The 18,447-nt window shown below is 44.5% G+C and overlaps 1 protein-coding gene across 1 annotated transcript in view; it reads right to left on the bottom strand.

Moving 5' to 3' along the window:
- LOC137624513 (serine proteinase stubble-like) overlaps positions 1–18,447 on the bottom strand; it is a 168,704-nt gene that overhangs the window by 44,140 nt on the left and 106,117 nt on the right. Inside the window, exon 9 of the mRNA XM_068355351.1 lies at positions 3,496–3,606. Coding sequence (XP_068211452.1) covers positions 3,496–3,606 — 111 coding nt within the window. The remainder of the gene's footprint in view (positions 1–3,495; positions 3,607–18,447) is intronic.

The raw sequence follows: 18,447 nt of genomic DNA on the forward strand, positions 1-18,447 counted from the left end.
TGCAATCTATTTTAAATGAAATGGGGCTTTTTTTTGTTTGTTTAAAATTTACATTTACGTATGTAAAACAACTCTCTCTCTCTCTCTCTCTCTCTCTCTCTCTCTCTCTCTCTCTCGTAGATTGTTTTCCTGCTTTGCTACGTATGTATGATTTTATATAGATACGGTAAATAATATTTGTAATAACGTATTTTATAAAAGCTTTTACTGTAATATCATTATTTATCACTTTCATCATGGCGTTAAATTCCTTAGTTTGTTAACTGAACGTACGTTATGACGCCGTCGTTTCAGGCGGGGTCATAAAGAAAAACATTTCATTTGGAAGTCCTAAGAAAAATTAAGTAAAACATTAGTAATAACCAAATCAACATACTGTATTGAATAATCAATATAATTTATGCAAAAACTAACCTATACACAGATGTGTATATGTGTTTGTTTCTTCATTATAATCAGAGATAAATGTAAACAAAACATTGGTTGCCATTTTTTATCGTGCTTTTTAGGTGTTTAGGAAACGCATGATATAAAATCGCCTTTAATATTTGTGCCTGTTTTAGTTTAGGGTGCTGTAGTACATGCATTAAGTGTTCTGTACATTAAAGGGTGGTTTGTTAACAGTACTACGTACAAGGGAAGGTTTTAAAAGTCCGAATATACATGTTAAATAAATAGGTAAATATAATGTCACTACTTCGCGGAATTTCACCTATCGCGGCCACGTCTGGAACCTATCTACCGCGATAAACGAGGGTTCACTGTAACTTCTTTTTCTATTTCTTTAATACTGAAACTAACCTTTCACTATCTATATTTCTGCTGGACACCAAAATTTATATAAAACTCTTCTGATGCACCTTCCACTACCTTCACTATAAATCTAAAGTTAGGACTGTGTAATACTAAAAAATGATTGATTCTTTCTAGTACCTTCTACGTAATTAATCCCCAACAAATTATTCATTTCTTTACTCTGCCACAAGGTTTTATGAATGAGTGTTGGTATATACAGTATCACAAGCCAGTTGATGGATACCACTGAAAGAAGGGATTAAAAAATGCAGAAGTATAAGGAGTGCCAATAAAGAAAGGTAATTAAAAAGGTACTGGAGGTGGAATCATGACATATAAAACTGAAAAAAAAAAAAAAAACTTACAAACTATGGCAGTCACAGGAAAAGAAGTAAGGAGACAAAGAAGATATATAATGGAAAGAATGAAAGTAATTATAATCTCACCAACGAAGAAAAAGAGTAAAGTAAATAAAATAAACATTTAATTGACTATACTGTTATCAAGAACCAGTAGAATAAATGGCATCTGTAAAAATTCTCTGAAAAGATGACAAATGCAAAAGCCCTGAGAGTTTCAGGAATATCAAATGACTAGATAAAAAAGCAGAAGAATCTGTATGAACTTACAAGAGTACTGTATATAAACCTTAGATAGGAAGATATACTGTAAGATTTTAAGTGGGATAAGAGCTTTAAAGTAATGGTACACAATGGAAAATGTGATGTCAACAATGTATATATTACGTGTAAGTAAAACTACTTAAAACTTTTATGAAATTATTGTATAAGGAAGGGTACAAGTTGTGATGTCAATAATCTATATGTTACATGTGAGTAAAACTACTTGGACATTTTTGAAATTACTGTATAACGAAGGGTACAGGAAGACAGGCTGAGAGAAAAAAAAAGATACATGTATAATTTGGCTTAATGTCAAAGGTATCAACTGAAAAATACTCTCTATAATAGGGTAATTAAAGGAAGAGTGCCAGCCAAATATGGAATATGGTGCTCAGGCCATACGGCCTAGTATTAGGGCAGGAGAAACCATTTAGAATCGATCATGCAGAGAACAATGACAAACCCCATACTTGTTAACCTTGAAAAGACATTTGACAGTGTACAAAGAAAAATAATCAAACGGACATTATAAAGGTAGAGGGTACTAGTGAGGCTAATTCAGCTAGTGATGTTACTCTACAAGAACACTAGGGTAGTGACAGGGATATCAAAAGTTTGTTAATGACGATATCAATCAAGGAAGAGAATTGAACACTTTGCTGTTTATAATACTAATTGAGGAAGTACAAAAGGGTGTAGGAAAGGGGAGCCTTGGGGGCTACTTAATGTAAATAGCATAAAGTTACAAGCAGCAGTGTGGGAAATGTTTAGAAGTTGTAAGAGTCGAATGGAGAGTAGAGGACTGAAAAACAACAAAAATAAAAAGTTAAGGGGGACGGGGAAAAGGCCACGTAAATATTTTGGAAAGCGTGTGATAAGAACTGTGTACTGAATATAATGAATGGTGTCACAAATGTGCTATTAATAAATATGCATGGAATATGGGGTTCTTATCTTTGAAATATATTATAAGACAAAATGGAGAGGAGAGGTGAGTTGAAAGCTGTTGTAATAGATGCTCATGTCTTACAAGAGGCGAGCATTTCTGTTACCTTGGAGACACACTGTACCAAGAAGTATAAGTGTGGAAAGCAGTAAAAAAACCAGTAACTAGAGCATGGTTGAATTAGTCAAGAGACAGCTAAAATACTGGTAAAAGTGTTCCATAAGGAGAGGGACCAAAAAATTACAGCAGGTATAGGATGTCTCTACTAAATTCTTTCTGTTAGTGCTTATATTTTCATAGTAGAATGTTAAGATTCATGACTGTACAGTAGTAGTAAGAAAAGATTGTATCATTAATGAGTAACTGGTAGAAATTTGGTGTTAAGAAGCAGGAAAATAAATAATAAGGCCTAAAATGGCTTGGATATTAGATGAAAAGGTATACAGAACAGTTGGTAAAAAAAGTAGATACGGAAGTAGCAGGACAAAGAAGAGCATGAAGTCCCCAGGAATTATTGAAAAAGAGGGTATCTTAAGAACTAGACCTGAATGGAATTCTGAAAGACAAGTGTATATGGCAGACGGTAATGTAGAAAGTCATTCCTATCAAGGCCCATAAAGAAAAAAAAATTGTATGAAAATCAAAAATTTTATAATTACCTAAGTTGTATTCTTCCTAACTATACAAACCTAAGTCCTTTAAGAGGAGTATAATTTCAGCGTAGTTATGGGTGGATGGTGGGAAAGACCGTCTGCTTGCCAGCACATTGAGTAACCATTCACAATCAATATATTAAGAGAAAAAGAAATTCTATTAAATAATCAGCAAAGTTTTGTTTAGCCCAGAGTATGTCTGTCCTACTGTACGGATGAAGTCAAAGTGGCTACTAAATGTGATGGTGTGGGAGTGGAGCTTCCCTGCCACCCGCCATTACCTATCAATACCTCGTTGCACATTTTAACAGCGGAGTTTCAGCTACACCAAAATTATACTCCTATTAAAGGATGAAGGTTTTTATATTGTAGGAACAAACATATATGAAGATGAGGATAATACAAATAAAGGTATGAAATTTAAGCTTTCAGAACTGTACTGAGCCAGGAAGACAATCAACTATGAGTAAATACTAACCCGATGTTGTGGCATCCCAGGTGCCCGAGGGGTTTTCATTTTGACAGACCGTTCACCATCTGTATCAGACTGCATATCACTTTCTTGTACTGAACTGGCAATATCACTTATCTGGCAAAAATATTTATATTCAGCAATTTTAAGAATAAGAGAAATTATATTTCAAAAATTTTCTTTAACAGATACAAATTCAACTCTTGCAATTTTCTTGTAATGAATCTATATGTACCCCCAGTTTAATTCATATGACATGCAATGTCCAGAATAATGAAAATAAGGTTTTAAAATCCTGTAGTACATAATGGTTTTTACAAATGTATCACCTCCATTACACATGATCATCTGTTACTGCTTGGCAAGATTCTCTTATGCTCTTGATATACCAACTTATAAGGGACTGGGGGATAGTATTATACAGTAGGGGAACTTCATTTTTCAAAATGTAAGCTTTTTCAAAAGACAGCATTTAAATCAAATTTATTTTCAAGCTTTAAAATTCTAGGTCACCAAGGCTTATATACAGTATCTACAAACCTCCAAATACTCTACTAAAAATATTTATGGTTTTAACAACAAAATATGACAAATTTGTAGATAATTTGTATTTTTCCTAACTATACAAACCTTAGCTATTTACATGGGGTAATTACTTCGCCGTAGCTGAATGACGAGCCATAAGAATTTTAACGAGGGTTTACTACCCCGCCGCTAGTTAGCGGGGGGTAGGGAGGGGTAGCTAGCTACCCCCCCCCCCCTCACACACACACCAGTGAATGCTTCACTTTGCTTAGAGGTAGGACTTATCCCGGGGACAGGGCTGGCGGGCAAATATGTGTAAATAGCTAAGGTTTGTATAGTTAGGAAAAACACAAATTATCCACGAATTTGTCATTTGTACCGTAACTGAAATACAAACCACGCTATTTACATGGGGTGACTCAACCCTTAGGTAGGGAGGTAAGTCCCTGCCATACTGGCTTTGGCTTGCCCGGGGACTCCAAATTCGAGTGTGTAAGTACTCAAGAAATAAGGACTCCCTGCTCCTCGCTAGCATGCTGTGAAACTGCTGTGGCCTACATAAGCTGTGTGTGAAGGTGAGAGGTGACTCGTCCTAGGAAGTTGACCTGGAGTTTTCAGATGGAAATCTAGGCTAGGACTCTACCAATACCACCTCGTCAGGGTATGGGGACATGACAGTATTACACTTAATACTAGGAACACAAGGGAGCATGGTTTACCTACAGTGGTTCGAGGTCAGCTGTGCAGAGAACCCAGGATGCTGCTTTCACCAAGGGAGGAGAGGATGAAGAAAAGAATAAGGGCCAGACAGATCTTTTCATTCACGCAGACTAAAACTGGGTAACAATGCCCTCAACCTTCTGCTACTTATCCATCAAGGAGCCTAAGGTTAGACCAGCTGTTGTGCAGCCACCACAGGGCCGATAGAAAACATATCGAGCCTCCTGTGTGTCACGTCTTGCAAGTGGTGGGCCGTGAAGGTGGTCTGACGCTTCCACACCCCAGCTTGAAGGACCTGCGTCACTGAATAATTTTTCTTGAAGGCCAGGGACGTAGCTATGCCCCTGACATTATGCACTCTAGGGCGACATGACAGAGAAGGGTCAGGATTCAAGGCCAGATGTATTACCTTGCGAATCCAGGCCGAGATAGTATTCCTGGTGACCCTCCTCTTCGTCTTCCCGGTGCTCACGAACAGGGCTCGCACCCGGGGACGAACTGCAGCTGTTCTTTTAAGATACAACCTCAGACTCCTCACTGGGCACAGTAGGAGATGGTCTGGGTCATCTGTTACAGAACGGAGACTCGAAACCTGGAAAGAGTCAAACCTAGGGTCCGGCACTCCCGGATTTTGAGTCTTGGCACCAAACTCAGGGACGAAGCTGAACGTTACCGCCCCCATCCCCTTGAATGGGCGATGTCGTATGAGAGACCATGTAGCTCACTGACTCGCTTAGCCGAGGCCAATGCTAGCAGGAAAACCGTCTTCCAGGTAAGGTGGCGATCTGAAGCCTGGCGTAATGGTTCGTAGGGAGGTCTCTTCATTGACCTGAGAACTTGAACCACGTTCCATGGAGGAGGTCTCACTTCCTACTGAGGGCAGTTAAGTTCATAACTCCGTATGAGAAGGGAAAGTTCCAGCGAGGAAGAAATGTCCATTCCTTTAAGCCTGAAGGCAAGAATTAAGGCTGAGCGATAGCCTTCCACTGCCGAGACTGAAAGGCGCATTTCCTCTCGCAAACACACGAGGAACTCCGCTATTGCTGGAATAGTGGCATTGAGGGGAGAGATACCCCTTCCACGACACCAACCACAGAAGACTCGCCACTTCGCCTGGTAGACCCCTGCGGATGACTTGGGCAGGTGACCAGACATCCTGTTTGCAACTTGTTGCGAAAATCCTCTCTCCATGAGGAGATGCTGGATAGTCTCCAGGCTGAAGTCAAAGCGAAGCTACGGCTTTGTGGAAGATGTTGGCGTGTGGTTGTTTGAGTAGCTCGTGACGTGGAGAGATATCTCTCGGAACCTCCGTGAGGAGTTGCAGAAGGTCCTGGAACCATTCTGCGTGATACCATAGCGGAGCTAGAAGGGTCATTGAAAGATTGACCGATATTCTGGTCTTGTTGAGCACCCTCCTCATCAAACAGAACGGGGGAAAGGCGTACATATCGACGTTGTTGTCCCACCGTTGTTGGAAGGCATCTTGCCAGAGAGCCTTGGGGGTCCGGGACCGGGGAGCAGTACAGCGGGAGCTTGAAGTTCAGCGCTGTAGCGAACAGATCCACAGTCGGGGAACCCCACAAAGTCAGGACTTTGTTGGCTACTTGAGGATCCAAAGACCACTCGGTACTCACTATCTGCGTCGCTCTGCTCAGACTGTCGGCGAGCACATTCCTTTTGCCTGGAATGAAGCGAGCCAAAAGTGTGATCGAGTGGACTTCGGACCATCTCAGAATCTCTACAGCAAGATGGGATAGCTGTTCTGAAAAGGCACCTCCCTGCTTGTTGATATAAGCCACCACCGTGGTGTTGTCGCTCATCACCACCACAGAGTGGCCCGCCAGGACTTGGTGGAACTTCTGAAGTGCCAGGAACACGGCCTTCATTTCTAGTAGGTTTATGTGAAGGTACTTTTCTGATTCTGACCACAGGCCTGAGGTCGTGTGGTTCAGAACGTGGGCCCCCCACCCTTTCCTTGATGCGTCCGAGAACAACATCAAATCCGGGGAAGGACGAGAAGGTCCACTCCCTTTCGTAGGTTCTCGTCCGCCACCCACCACTGGAGATCCGTCTGTTCCGCAGGACCCACAGGGACGAAAGTGTCCGGGGAATTGTGACCTTGATTCCACCAGGACTTGAGTCGCCACTGGAGAGATCTCATTCTAAGGTGACCGTTGGGAACGAGACGGGCCAGGGAGGAGAGGTGGTCGAGGAGACGCAGCCACGTTTGGGCTGGGAGTTCTTCTCGAATGAGGAAAGGCCTCGCGACCTTCCTCAGCCTTGCTATCCTATTGTCTGATGGGAAGGCTTTGTGGAGATTGGTGTCTATGACCATGCCTAGATATACCAGTTTCTGCAGAGAGGACTTCTCGAGATTTACCATGATCCCTAGATCCTGGCAAACTTCGAGGAGCTTGTTTTGGTGGCGAAGAAGGGTTGCCTCCGAGTCTGTTAGGATCAGTCAGTCGTCCAGATAACGAAGGAGACGGATGCCGATCCTGTGAGCCCACGAAGATATCAGGGTGAATACTCTGGTGAACACCTGAGGGGCTGTGGAGAAACCGAAACACAGTACCTTGAACTGGTACACCTTGTTGTCTAGGCAAAATCTTAGGTACTTCCTTGAAGATGGATGGACTGGGATCTGGAAATACGCGTCCTTCAGGTCCAGTGTACACACGACGTCTTGTGGTCTCACTGCAAGTCTGACCGTGTCTGCCGACTCCATACTGAACGGAGTCTGTTTGACAAACCCGTTCAGGGTTGAGTGGTCGATGACTGGTCTCCAGCTTCCAGACGCCTTTCTCACAAGAAAGAGTCGACTGTAGAAGCCTGGGGACCCGTCTACAACCTCCTGGAGAGCGTCCTTCTTCAACATGGTCTGGACTTCTGCCCAAAGGGCTTGCCCTCTTGCCGATCCCATGGCAAGGGAGCTCAACGACACTGGATTCGCTGTCAGGGGAGGTAGAGAAGCTGTGAACGGGACGCGATAACCCTGAGCGATTACGGAAATCGTCCAGGTATCTGCCCCGAGTTGCTTCCACCTTGCCGCGCAACTTTGTAGGCATCCCCCCACTGGTGGACATGCAGGGGGACTGCCAACCCTAGCGTTTACGGCCTCGGCCGTTTCCTCTAGAGTTCTTGCCTCCCCTGGAGGACTTCTTGCTCCTTCTGCTCTTGGCAGGAAAGGGCTTAGACACCTTCGGCTTTGCTGCAGTCGTCTTCTTTGTGTCCTTAGCCAGACGGGGCTGTTGGGCCGCTGGAGGTTTGTAGGGCCTCGATGTCAGGGCCCTATGGATGAGGGAATCCTGGTTGGACTTCCTCCACCTCTCAGCGGTAAGCTCCACATCCTTAGGCTCAAACAAACTCTTACCGAGCACGGAAGTGTGTCTGAGCCTGCTAACATCCGAACTGGGAACCTTCTGGTGGAATCTCTCAGCCACAGCGTCCCGTCGTTTGAGAATCGTATTGGCCCACAAGCTCGAGACTTGGTGGGCCAGAAACTGGATGGTCCGCGTGCCTGAGAGCAAGAAAGTCTCCAGTGCCTTCCTGGTGCTTTCTTTGGAGAGGTCCTCAGACCACACCAGGATGCCCAGACCCCAGCCAGATGCCAAGCCACGAAGTTGCCTGCATGTCACACTTAGCGACCTTCTCCTGGCTTAGGATCTCAGTAGCTGAGTAGGACACGTGCCGGTTGGAGAGTCTCTCTAGAGGGACTCCCCCGGTGAGTTCTTCCACGGAGTGGTGAATAGGAAGACCCAAACAAGACTCCTCAGGGATCTCAAAGTACCTCCTCTGATGGACTCGAGGAGGAGGGAGGAGCTTGTTACCGGCGCTGGATCTGCTGGAGGAGGCAAGCTTAGAGAGCTGGCCCTCGACCTTGTCCCTGGCACTCTTCATCCCCGGAAACCAGGGCAAAGCTGCACTGGCCCTAGAGGGTTTCTGGGTGCCGTAGACACGGTCCAAGACCGTGTCCTTGCCCTCACGAGGACGAATCTCTGGGTCTAGAATCCCGTAGAGGTTCCTCAAGAGGGTCAGGACTTGCCAGAATGCGTGTTCTGACTCTTGGTGCTCCTCTCCTGAAGGATTGGCAGCAAAGTCTCCTGTCCCCAGTGGCTCTTCCTGGGAGGACACGTGGACATCCTCGGAAGGTCTAGATGGCTCCTGTCTGATCCTTGTTGACGACTTGGGGATCGTCTTAAGAGTCCTTCGGTTCCCTCCTGGGAGGGATACAGGACTCGAGTAACGATGGGTGCAGGCTTTTTTCCACCCCTGGACGAGAAGACTTCTCAGGGAGAGGCGGAGTTTCCCCCTTTGGTGCGATGGGGGAACGGTCCGGCTTGTCCGACTCTCCTGAGGATGGGTAATCCTCATCCGCAGGGGAGGGAGAGAAAGTCTGGGGGGGGGGGGGAAGGAACCTTGCGCAAGGATCTGCGAGGAGACAGAATAGTCCTTGGAGGTGTTTCCACAGTAGGGACTCCTCTCTTCCTCTTCAGGGGGGAGGAAGCCGCCTCTGATTTGTGACTCACGTCAGAGAGGACGGACTTCATCGCCTGCACAAGAGCTCTGACCAGGGTCCCGAACCAGGGCTGCTGGCTGACAGTCGCGCTGTCAGACATTCCCTCTGGAGGGAAGGGGATCGTTCGATCCCTTGGAGGAGTTGACAAATGCGGGTTCGCCTGAGAAGCTGAAACAAGAGAGTCCTTAGACCTGTCCGGGAACCGCTCCTCCTCCGGCGAGCGCGCTGTTCTGCGCTTGCGGGGAGGGGAACGAGACGATGACCTATCCGCCTGGTGACGCTCGAGCTGGAGGTCGTGCAATGGGCCCTGACCAGGATCGCGCGTCACAGGAAACTCGCGCTCGCGCGGGCGCGGGTGTGAGAGGTTGGTGGAGCGGGCGTGAGGGCGCGGAGGCGCATAGGCGAGGCCACAGGCGCGTGGGTGCGCAAGAGATGGTGCGTGCGCGTAGGCGCGGGGGAGCGCAGGAGATGGAGCAGGCGCGCGTAGGAGATGGTGAGGACATGTGGCGTGCAGGAGCTGGAACGTGAGGAGGCCGGATACGAGGGCGCGCAGCATCCTGATGCGGCACTGACGGGCGCGAGAGGGCAGTGGCACATGGGCGCGTATCTGGAAGAACCGGGCGAGGGCGTGAGAGCGCAGGTTCAGGATAGCGCGAGGGTGGGTTCGCGCGTCGGAGCGTAGGTGGGCGCTGATCAGAGAACAGGCATATTAACCTGTGGGCGTGCTGGGCGCGCATCAGGATGTGAGCGCGCTGGTGTGCGCTGCTGCGGTGGGCGAGCGGTTGGATTAGGGCGCACACCCGTGCGCTGGAGGGTTGCATGAGGCGCCTTGAGAGGGACTGGAACCTGGCGCGCAACCGGAGCGTTGCGAGCGGCTGGAACGCGTGCAGGATCGCGTGGTCTGGAAGGAGAGCCCAGGGGTGCCTGTGAGCGCCCTTGCGCTAGCTTAGGCACCTCCTGGAGTGCGCTCTGTGATGTAGAAGCGCGCTGGCGCGTTGGCGAGCGTGTGTGCGCTGTAACTGGAACTGCGCGTGATGGGGGAGCTTCGCGCCTAACTCCACACGGGCGCTACGAGTCCAGAGGTACCTGTGAGCGCCTGTGCGCTTACGTACGAGCCTCTTGAACTGCACGCGACGAGGCAGGAACCGGGGAACGCTGGGGCGCAGGTGGGCGCTGACGCGCTGGATCAGGAACTGCTGGCGGGCGCCGGGGTGCAGAAGGATGTGGGCGCGCAGGGGAACCCTGGCGCGTAACAGGAACAGGGGTGCGCACGCGCGCAGGTAAGCGCTGCGGCGCTAGGACTGGAACAGCGGCAGCAGCAGCATGAGGGCAAGAGGCGCAGATTTGCGCTCAAGGTCCTTAAGCCACGAAGGGCCTGGTGCCTGCGCAGTGGCAGGATCAGGTGGCGTGTAACGTGCATCAGCATCATCGAAAGGTGACGGCAGGTCAGCAGGTCTGGAGGGAGACTGGTCACAGGGTCCCGAAGGACGACCATCATCCGAAGGGGATCGCGAACGATCCCCGGAGAGGTCTAAGGTGGTAGCTGGCAGGATCGGCGAACGGCAAGTCGTCTCCTCCGCAGAGGACTGTGGTGACGACGAGCCGAAGAGGCGCCTGCTAACTCCCTTATGAGGGGAAGGAAGGCCTCTACGGCGAAGGGGAGGACGAGCCTTCCACCTTATATGCCCATGAGGGGCCGTGGGGTCAGCAGGCTGACCATCATAGGGCCTCCGAAGAGGAGTCTCTGTGAGTGAACTCCCCCGTGGGGGAGAATCACCAGCAGGAGAGACAGTAGGACTTAGATCCTCCCTCGAAAGGTGTTCGGAGGGGGAATCTAAGCCTTCAGCTACCTCAGCAACAGGAACGGGGGTTTGACTAGACCCACGAGATGCCTCCGTCACAACAACGTCAACAACAGACAGAGGATCTATCCCTGCTGTAGTTGGCGATTGTTTGACAGCTGCACTAAGTTTGATCATGTCAAACAGGGCTTCCTTGGAGGGCGAACCCTGCAGCCCCAAGGAAGCCCAAAGCTGCAACAAATCATGATTAAACACAGGTAAATCAATTTTCATATCCTCCTCCGGGGGAGGAAGGGCAGCCGCCTCGCTATGGCAGGAAACTACCTCTCCCGCACCCCGGGATCGGTCAACAGCAGTACGGTCTACGCTACCACTCGCCGGCCTCTCGGAAGAGACCGCTCAAGGGGGAGCTTCGGAGGAGGAAAGGACTACGGAAGAAGTAGTCTTGGAATTTTCTCTCTTCAAAGAAGCCTCTGAAGGAGAAAGATTCCTTTTAGACTTTTTCTTCCAGCACCGGGCAAACCTCTCCCACTGGGAGGTAGACCACTCCCTACATTCGATACATACATTACCGCTATCACACCGTTGGCCCCTACAGTGAGGACACAAGGTGTGGGGATTGGTGTCGACCGCCGACATAAAGGTCCCACAAGGGCAGCCGGGAAGTCCAGGGCATGTATGCATATTCAGTAGAGGCCAACTTCAAACATATTGGAAAAGAAAAAGCAAAAACAGATTAAATATGGCAGTCAAAGCAAGGGAGAGAGCAGACAGGTCTGTTCTCTGCCCGAGCCAAAAGTAAAGTGAAACATTCACCGGTGTGTATGTGTGTGTGTGAGGGGGGGGGGGGTGTTAGCTAGCTACCCCTCCCTACCCCCCGTTAACTAGCGGCGGGGTAGTAAACCCTCGTTAAAATTCTTATGGCTCGTCATTCAGCTACGCCGAAGTAATTACCCCATGTAAATAGCATGGTTTGTATTTCAGTTACGGAAAAAATATCAGATCTTCAAGTCATACTATCATTCGATGCTTAACTTGCAATGGAAGAGAGATAAACCTGGTTCACTGCTGTACTACCCTACAATCTAATAGTAATGGCTCTACAAGACATGAAATACAGTATAACAATAAAGTTATAAAAGTAAGACATATCTAGAAATAAACTCTACAGTATATACTTAGAGAACCATTTTAGCTGTCTATATTGATCCAAACAGTAAATAATATCTCATCAAGGAACAACCATGACTATTACATCCAATTTTTCTACCATCAAGACAGTGTGCTTTCAAAAAATACTATATTTTGTAAATAAGTTCCTTGAAACATCTGAGGTCCCTCCAGCCCTCAACTGAATGTGTTTTAGTCTTTACTTTTTAGGTTACCTTTAGTTTTCCCAATTTGGCTATCCAATTTCTTTACATATTTTGACTTTAATTTTCATCCCTCTCTTAGGATTAAATGCCTGAGGCCTGGGAGTCCTAGAAGTCCAAAAATGTGTTAAGGTTCAAATGTTTATTACAGTATAATTTTTCACCACTTCAAGTGGAAAAAACCTACTGAGGCATGTCTTCAATGTGAAGAGATATAAAGTTTGTCTGATAACACCAGATATGGCAAATTCTTAAAGTAATCTGCAATTTTCCTAACTATACAAAACTGAGTTCTAAACTATAGGCAAATGAAAAAAGCAAAGCTGGAATATGGCAGTTAAAACTTTTAACAAAGTGTATACAAGCAGTGGAGAGGCAACCAGCATCCCCACCAACAGCCAACTCACTCTGATTGCGACCGGGATTTACTAGGGGGGTTGGTATTGGCGGGAAAGTTTGAGTAAAGAACTCAGGTTTGTATCGTTAGGAAAAATACGATTTACTTAAAAAATTTGTCATTTATTCCTACACAAATACAAACCATCATTGTTTACTATAGGAGAATTATCCTTAGGTAGGAGGAAGTCCCGTTTCCAACTGCCTGGAACTTAACCTGGGAACTAGAGATTCATGCATAAAATACGTAAGAATAAAGGCTCCTTACACCTCATGAGCTACAAATATTCTTATGGAGGTCACAGCTCGTGCCAAAGGTGGTTTTGCTTGAGACAGCATACTCTGTGTTGTAAGCCTGGCAAATGTGATAAGCTTGTAAAAGCTTATACGGTTTGCATGGGTACTTCACCCTCCAACTGGCAAGGAGAGTGGGGACAAGACTCCCCCGTGTTTATACATGGGGTAGCTGAATGCACAGTGATCTTATCTTAACTACAGATCAAGTCAAGCTGGCGAGGCTTCTGAGGCTGTACCCCAAGAGAGGGGAAGATGAAAAGGAAAGTGAAGACCAATCATTATTCACTTTCATCACAAACTTCCTTGTAACCTTAGCCTTTGAACTGAAGTTACTAGTCCTATAAGAGGAACTGAGATAGCTAAACCACCTCCTGAGCAGCTACTACAGGTCCTAAAGTGAATGTGTTTATGGATCTGTGAGTTACATCACACAGGTAATGCATTGTGAAGGTAGTCTGTTGTCTTGAGACACCTTCCTGAAGAACTTGCGACACAAGAGAAAATGCAATTAAATGCCAAGGAGATACTGATGCCCCTCATGTCATGGGCTTTACCCCATACCCCTGACTCAGATGGAGATGAAAGCAAATGGGAGATGACTTCCCTCAACCAGGAGATGGTGTTTTTTAAAATCTTTTTCTTCTTAATTCCTGAGCTAATGAAGATATGTTACGGGTGAGGTCTGGCTGACCTTGTACGGTTGAGGTAGCACCTAAATGCCTTTATAGGAAATAGTAATAGTTGATCGGGATCCTCAGTTACTTTTCGAAGACTTAAAACCTGAACAGATAAGAATTTTGGGCCATGTGACAACGGGTTCTGGGTTTTAGCTACAAACTCGGTGATGGAGAGACCTCCCTCCACCGTTGAAAGGGTATGTTGAAGGAGGGTAAGTGAAGTTCGCTGATTCGCCTCCCCACTACTCTCAGGTAAACTATCTGTTGGTTGTTTACACCTAGTTAAGAGTTGTAACGGCCATATTCCAGCTTCGTTGGTATTCTTCTCTTATAGTAAAAAAATGATGGTTTGTATTTGTGTAAACACAAACAAGATTTTACTATACAATCCAATAGATTATCTTTTGAAAAAGGGGATATTGCAATGGTTTTACCATGGGGACCAAAGTCTTAGCAAAAAACCTTATCTAGAAATCACTGAATAGTAAGCTTTCATGAACATCCTCCTGCAATGTTTTAGAAAAAAAGTCAAGGCAGTTTAAAGATTGTTAATGAGTGCCAGAAGCAAGGGATTGATAACCAACCTTTAGATCATCTTAAAGATTCATTATATTCACATATGATCAGTGCTCAAGCCCCTCTCCACCAAACCTTGGACCAAGAGGGACCTGGCAGTACCAAAGTTTCAGCAAGTAGACCTATGAAGTCTATCAAGATGTGAGTTCTGCTTTTGCTTAGGGTCTACTTGAGTGTCTGAGACAAGCCCACCAAGACGTAACAACCAAGAATATATATTGTAATGGTTTCTTTCACTAGGGAACTAGGTTTCTGATATATTCATTGACAATACAAATAGGAACTACAGATCAATGGGTAAATTCTTACAACTTTTGCATATCAACTGAAGCAATCAGTACTCAATGCAATCTAAAGAGATGGGGACCATTGAAAAATAATAAATAAATAGGACATTGTCTCTCACCAAGAAAAACAAATACACATCACAAATTTGCTAACACCACATTCAGAAAACTAGAAATTCACTGATGACCACTGGCTTGGAATCTTGGAAATTCAGATTATTGCATCTTTGGGTAGGAGATCACCTTTATTTCATATTCCCTAGTTTTATCAATGGATTTTTTTTACTGCTAAACAGTCCTTATGTATTCAATCATGCATGTCAGATCCTTTAGGCAACCTTTTCCTGACCTGGGTACTTATTTATTCACCTTTCCTTAAAAAAATTATCTTCACCATCTCCTCCTACGCCTATTGACGCAAGGGGCCTAAGTTAGATTTCACCAGTTGTCTCTATCCTGAGCTCTCTTAAAAATCAATACTTCTCCATTCATCATATCTTACTTTATGCTTCATAGTCCTCAGCCATGTAGGCCTGGGTCTTCCAACAATTCTAGTGCCTTGTAGAGGCCAGTTGAAAATTGGTGAACTAATCTCTCTTTGGGAGTGTGAAAAGCATGCCCAAACCATCTCTATCTACCCCTCACCATGATCTTATCCACATTTGGCACTAGAGTAATCTCTCATAGTTTCATTTCTAATCCTGTCATGCCATTCAGCTCCCAATATTTTTCTGAGGGCTTTGTGCTCAATCTACAAAATCTGCTGGATATTGTTTCATTGTCATACCACGACTTATGTCCATACAGTAACACCGATTTCACTAAACTGATATAAAACCTTATTTCTATATGTAATTTCAGGAGTTTACATTTAAAAATTTTACCTAACCTAGCCATTGTCTGATTTGCTTTTTTCAATCTTTCATTAAACTCAACTTCTAAAGACCTTGTATTAGTGATCATAGTTCCTAAGTATTTAAATTAGTCCACCTCATTAATCCTTTCTCCTTCCAATGACATTTCCTTTTCCATTGCATATTCCATTTTCATCATCTCTGTGTTTCTTCTATTTACCTTGAGCCCAATCTTATGTGATATTTCATGCATACTTGTGTGCAAGCTTTGTAAGTCCTATGGCGTTTTGCTAATAAGGACAGCGTCATCAGCATACTCTAGGTCCGCTAATTTCCTATTACCAATCCAATCCAATCCTGCTCCTCCATCCCCAAACTGTTCTATGCATTACAAAATTTCATGCATACTTGTGAGCAAGCTTTGCAAGTCCTATGGCGTTTTGCTAATAAGGACAGCGTCATCAGCAAACTCTAGGTCCGCTAATTTCCTATTACCAATCCAATCCAATCCTGCTCCTCCATCCCCAAACTGTTCTATGCATTACAAAATTCATGAGTAGGATAAACAACATAAGTGACAACACATTCCCTTGGCATACTCTACTGATCAGTGGAAATTCATTTGATAGGACTCCATTAACTATGCACTTGCTAAGCTCATGTACAGACTTTACCAAATTTACATATTTAAGAGGAAGTCCAAAATAACACATGACTCACCACAAAATTGGCCAGTGCACACTATCAAAGGCTACAAATGCCATCAAAAGGGGATTTCTATATTCTACATATTGCTGTACAACCTGTCCTTAAATTAAAATTTGGTCAGTACAACCTCCACCCTTTCGAAACCCTGCTTGTCCAGCTCTCAGATTTTCATCAATCTTCCTCTATAGTCTCTTTGGATGAGCATACTACTGTATATATTTTCATGACCACTGACATAAGTGTGATGCCTAAGTAATTATTGCAATTAGTTAGATCTCCTTTTTTTGCCATTTTCATCGACACTCCTAGCTCTCACTAATCAGGTTTTACCTCTTCACTCCACATTCTACAGAATAATCTTCTGGGAGTCACTTCATTTTCCGTCAAAATCACCTCAGCAGTTATTCCATCATATTCAGTAGCTTTCCATCTCTTGAGTTTTTTAATAATAGCTTAGACTTCAAACACACCAAATTCATTCATGGGCACATCAAAGTCTTCCTCAGCTTCAGGTATGTCAATCAAATTATTCCCTTCATATCTCCTATTCATGATCTCGCTAGTGTTCCATCCAACGTTGCCTTTTTCATCTTCTGTTGTTATAACATTCATCTCTCTTTTGGATGAGAATATGCTTCCATTTTTGCCTCGGTAAAGATTTAATTAATAATTCTATAGGAAATTCTTACACCATAGCCAATCCCTGATATCATAGCTTTGTCAGCCTCATCTGCTTCCTTGTCTAAATATTCTCTCCAGTCATTTCTGGCTTTCCTTTTGACCTCACTAACAATACTGGAATACTTAGCATGCTCTACCTTGTAATTTTCTTTACATTCTCGGAAAATTTCAACAATCAATTTCTTTCTTTGTTTGATATCCAGAGTTTTCTCCTTGTAACTTTATGTCCCAAAACTTCCCTACCAACTGACTGATGTTCTTAATTTCACACCATTCTTCATTAATTGTCTGCTCTTCATCTCTTAAAGTCTCTAAGACTGCAAATGAATTCCTACATTCCATATCAAATGTTTCTCTGTGCTCCTCTCCTAGGGAAAGCTATTTAGTATAGTTCCCAATATAATTTCAGCATGTCCTCTGATTTTTTAAATAATCCTTTTCCTAAATACTAATGTGCCATTAGTAATTAACCATTTACTACAGCCTCTCCAAGGTATAATTCTGTCTGCTATTATGACAAATTTGTAATAATTTGTATTTTTTCCTAGCATACAAACATTCCACTACCTATAGTGAGTATATTGTTTTTGGCGAAGCTGAACTAGCCATGATAATTTTTAGTGTGTACAGAACTGCGGCCAAATTCAGAGTGAAGGTAGCATTACCTGTTGAATGGGAGGGGGCTACCTGCCACATGGCACCCAGCTATGTTTACCTCAAAAGCTTAACAGTCACTCCAGCTTTGCTGAAGTCCTACTTCTATTAAAGGTTGAGGATTTATTATTATGTATAGGAACAAGCGTCATCTTAGTGTGAGCAGAGAATGTAATCCAATTATGAGCCCCGTGCTTTTGACTGGTTTCAACTCTTTAAGTATTAATCCAGGCTTAGGTTCCAGTGGTAGCTCAAGAACATCGGTCCACTTTTAAAATGGGAAGATGCTTAGATAAATGATTACTTTAGCCAGTAATAACAAAGTACATTAGTCGACAGTCAGACTGGGGAGATAACTGGACGACTGATTAGTTATAATAATAATAGCAACGGAGTTGACCCAACACCCGAATCATCTCTGCACATTGTGTTAATATCTTGGAAATCCCATTAACCTGCAGAAATCCAACAAGCCATGTACTCAAACACAAAGGTGAACAATAAAATAGCACTAATTTGACTGTCAGAGGGCTGGTTCTTATGCTAACTATGTACCCCTGTAAAGTTGAGGTAGTCCTAAATATGTCACCTTGCATCATTAGAGAACTAAGTCTAACATAGTTCCTTTGAGATTAGGAACCTGCAAATACAGCTATCAGTAACTTAGCAGCTGAGTTTCTCCTAGACTTTCAACTAGTTACAGCCTCCAAAGATGTCCAAAATTATCAACAAAGCTAGCAAGACCCAGATCACCTAAAAGATCTATCTATCTATATACCAAGGCACTTCCCCCAATTTTGGGGGGTAGCCGACACCAACAATGAAACAAAACAAAAAGGGGACCTCTACTCTCTATGTTCCTTCAGCCTAATCAGGGACTCAACCGAGT

The sequence above is a fragment of the Palaemon carinicauda genome, chromosome 31 (assembly GCF_036898095.1).
Source record: "Palaemon carinicauda isolate YSFRI2023 chromosome 31, ASM3689809v2, whole genome shotgun sequence".
NCBI lineage: Eukaryota > Metazoa > Arthropoda > Malacostraca > Decapoda > Palaemonidae > Palaemon > Palaemon carinicauda.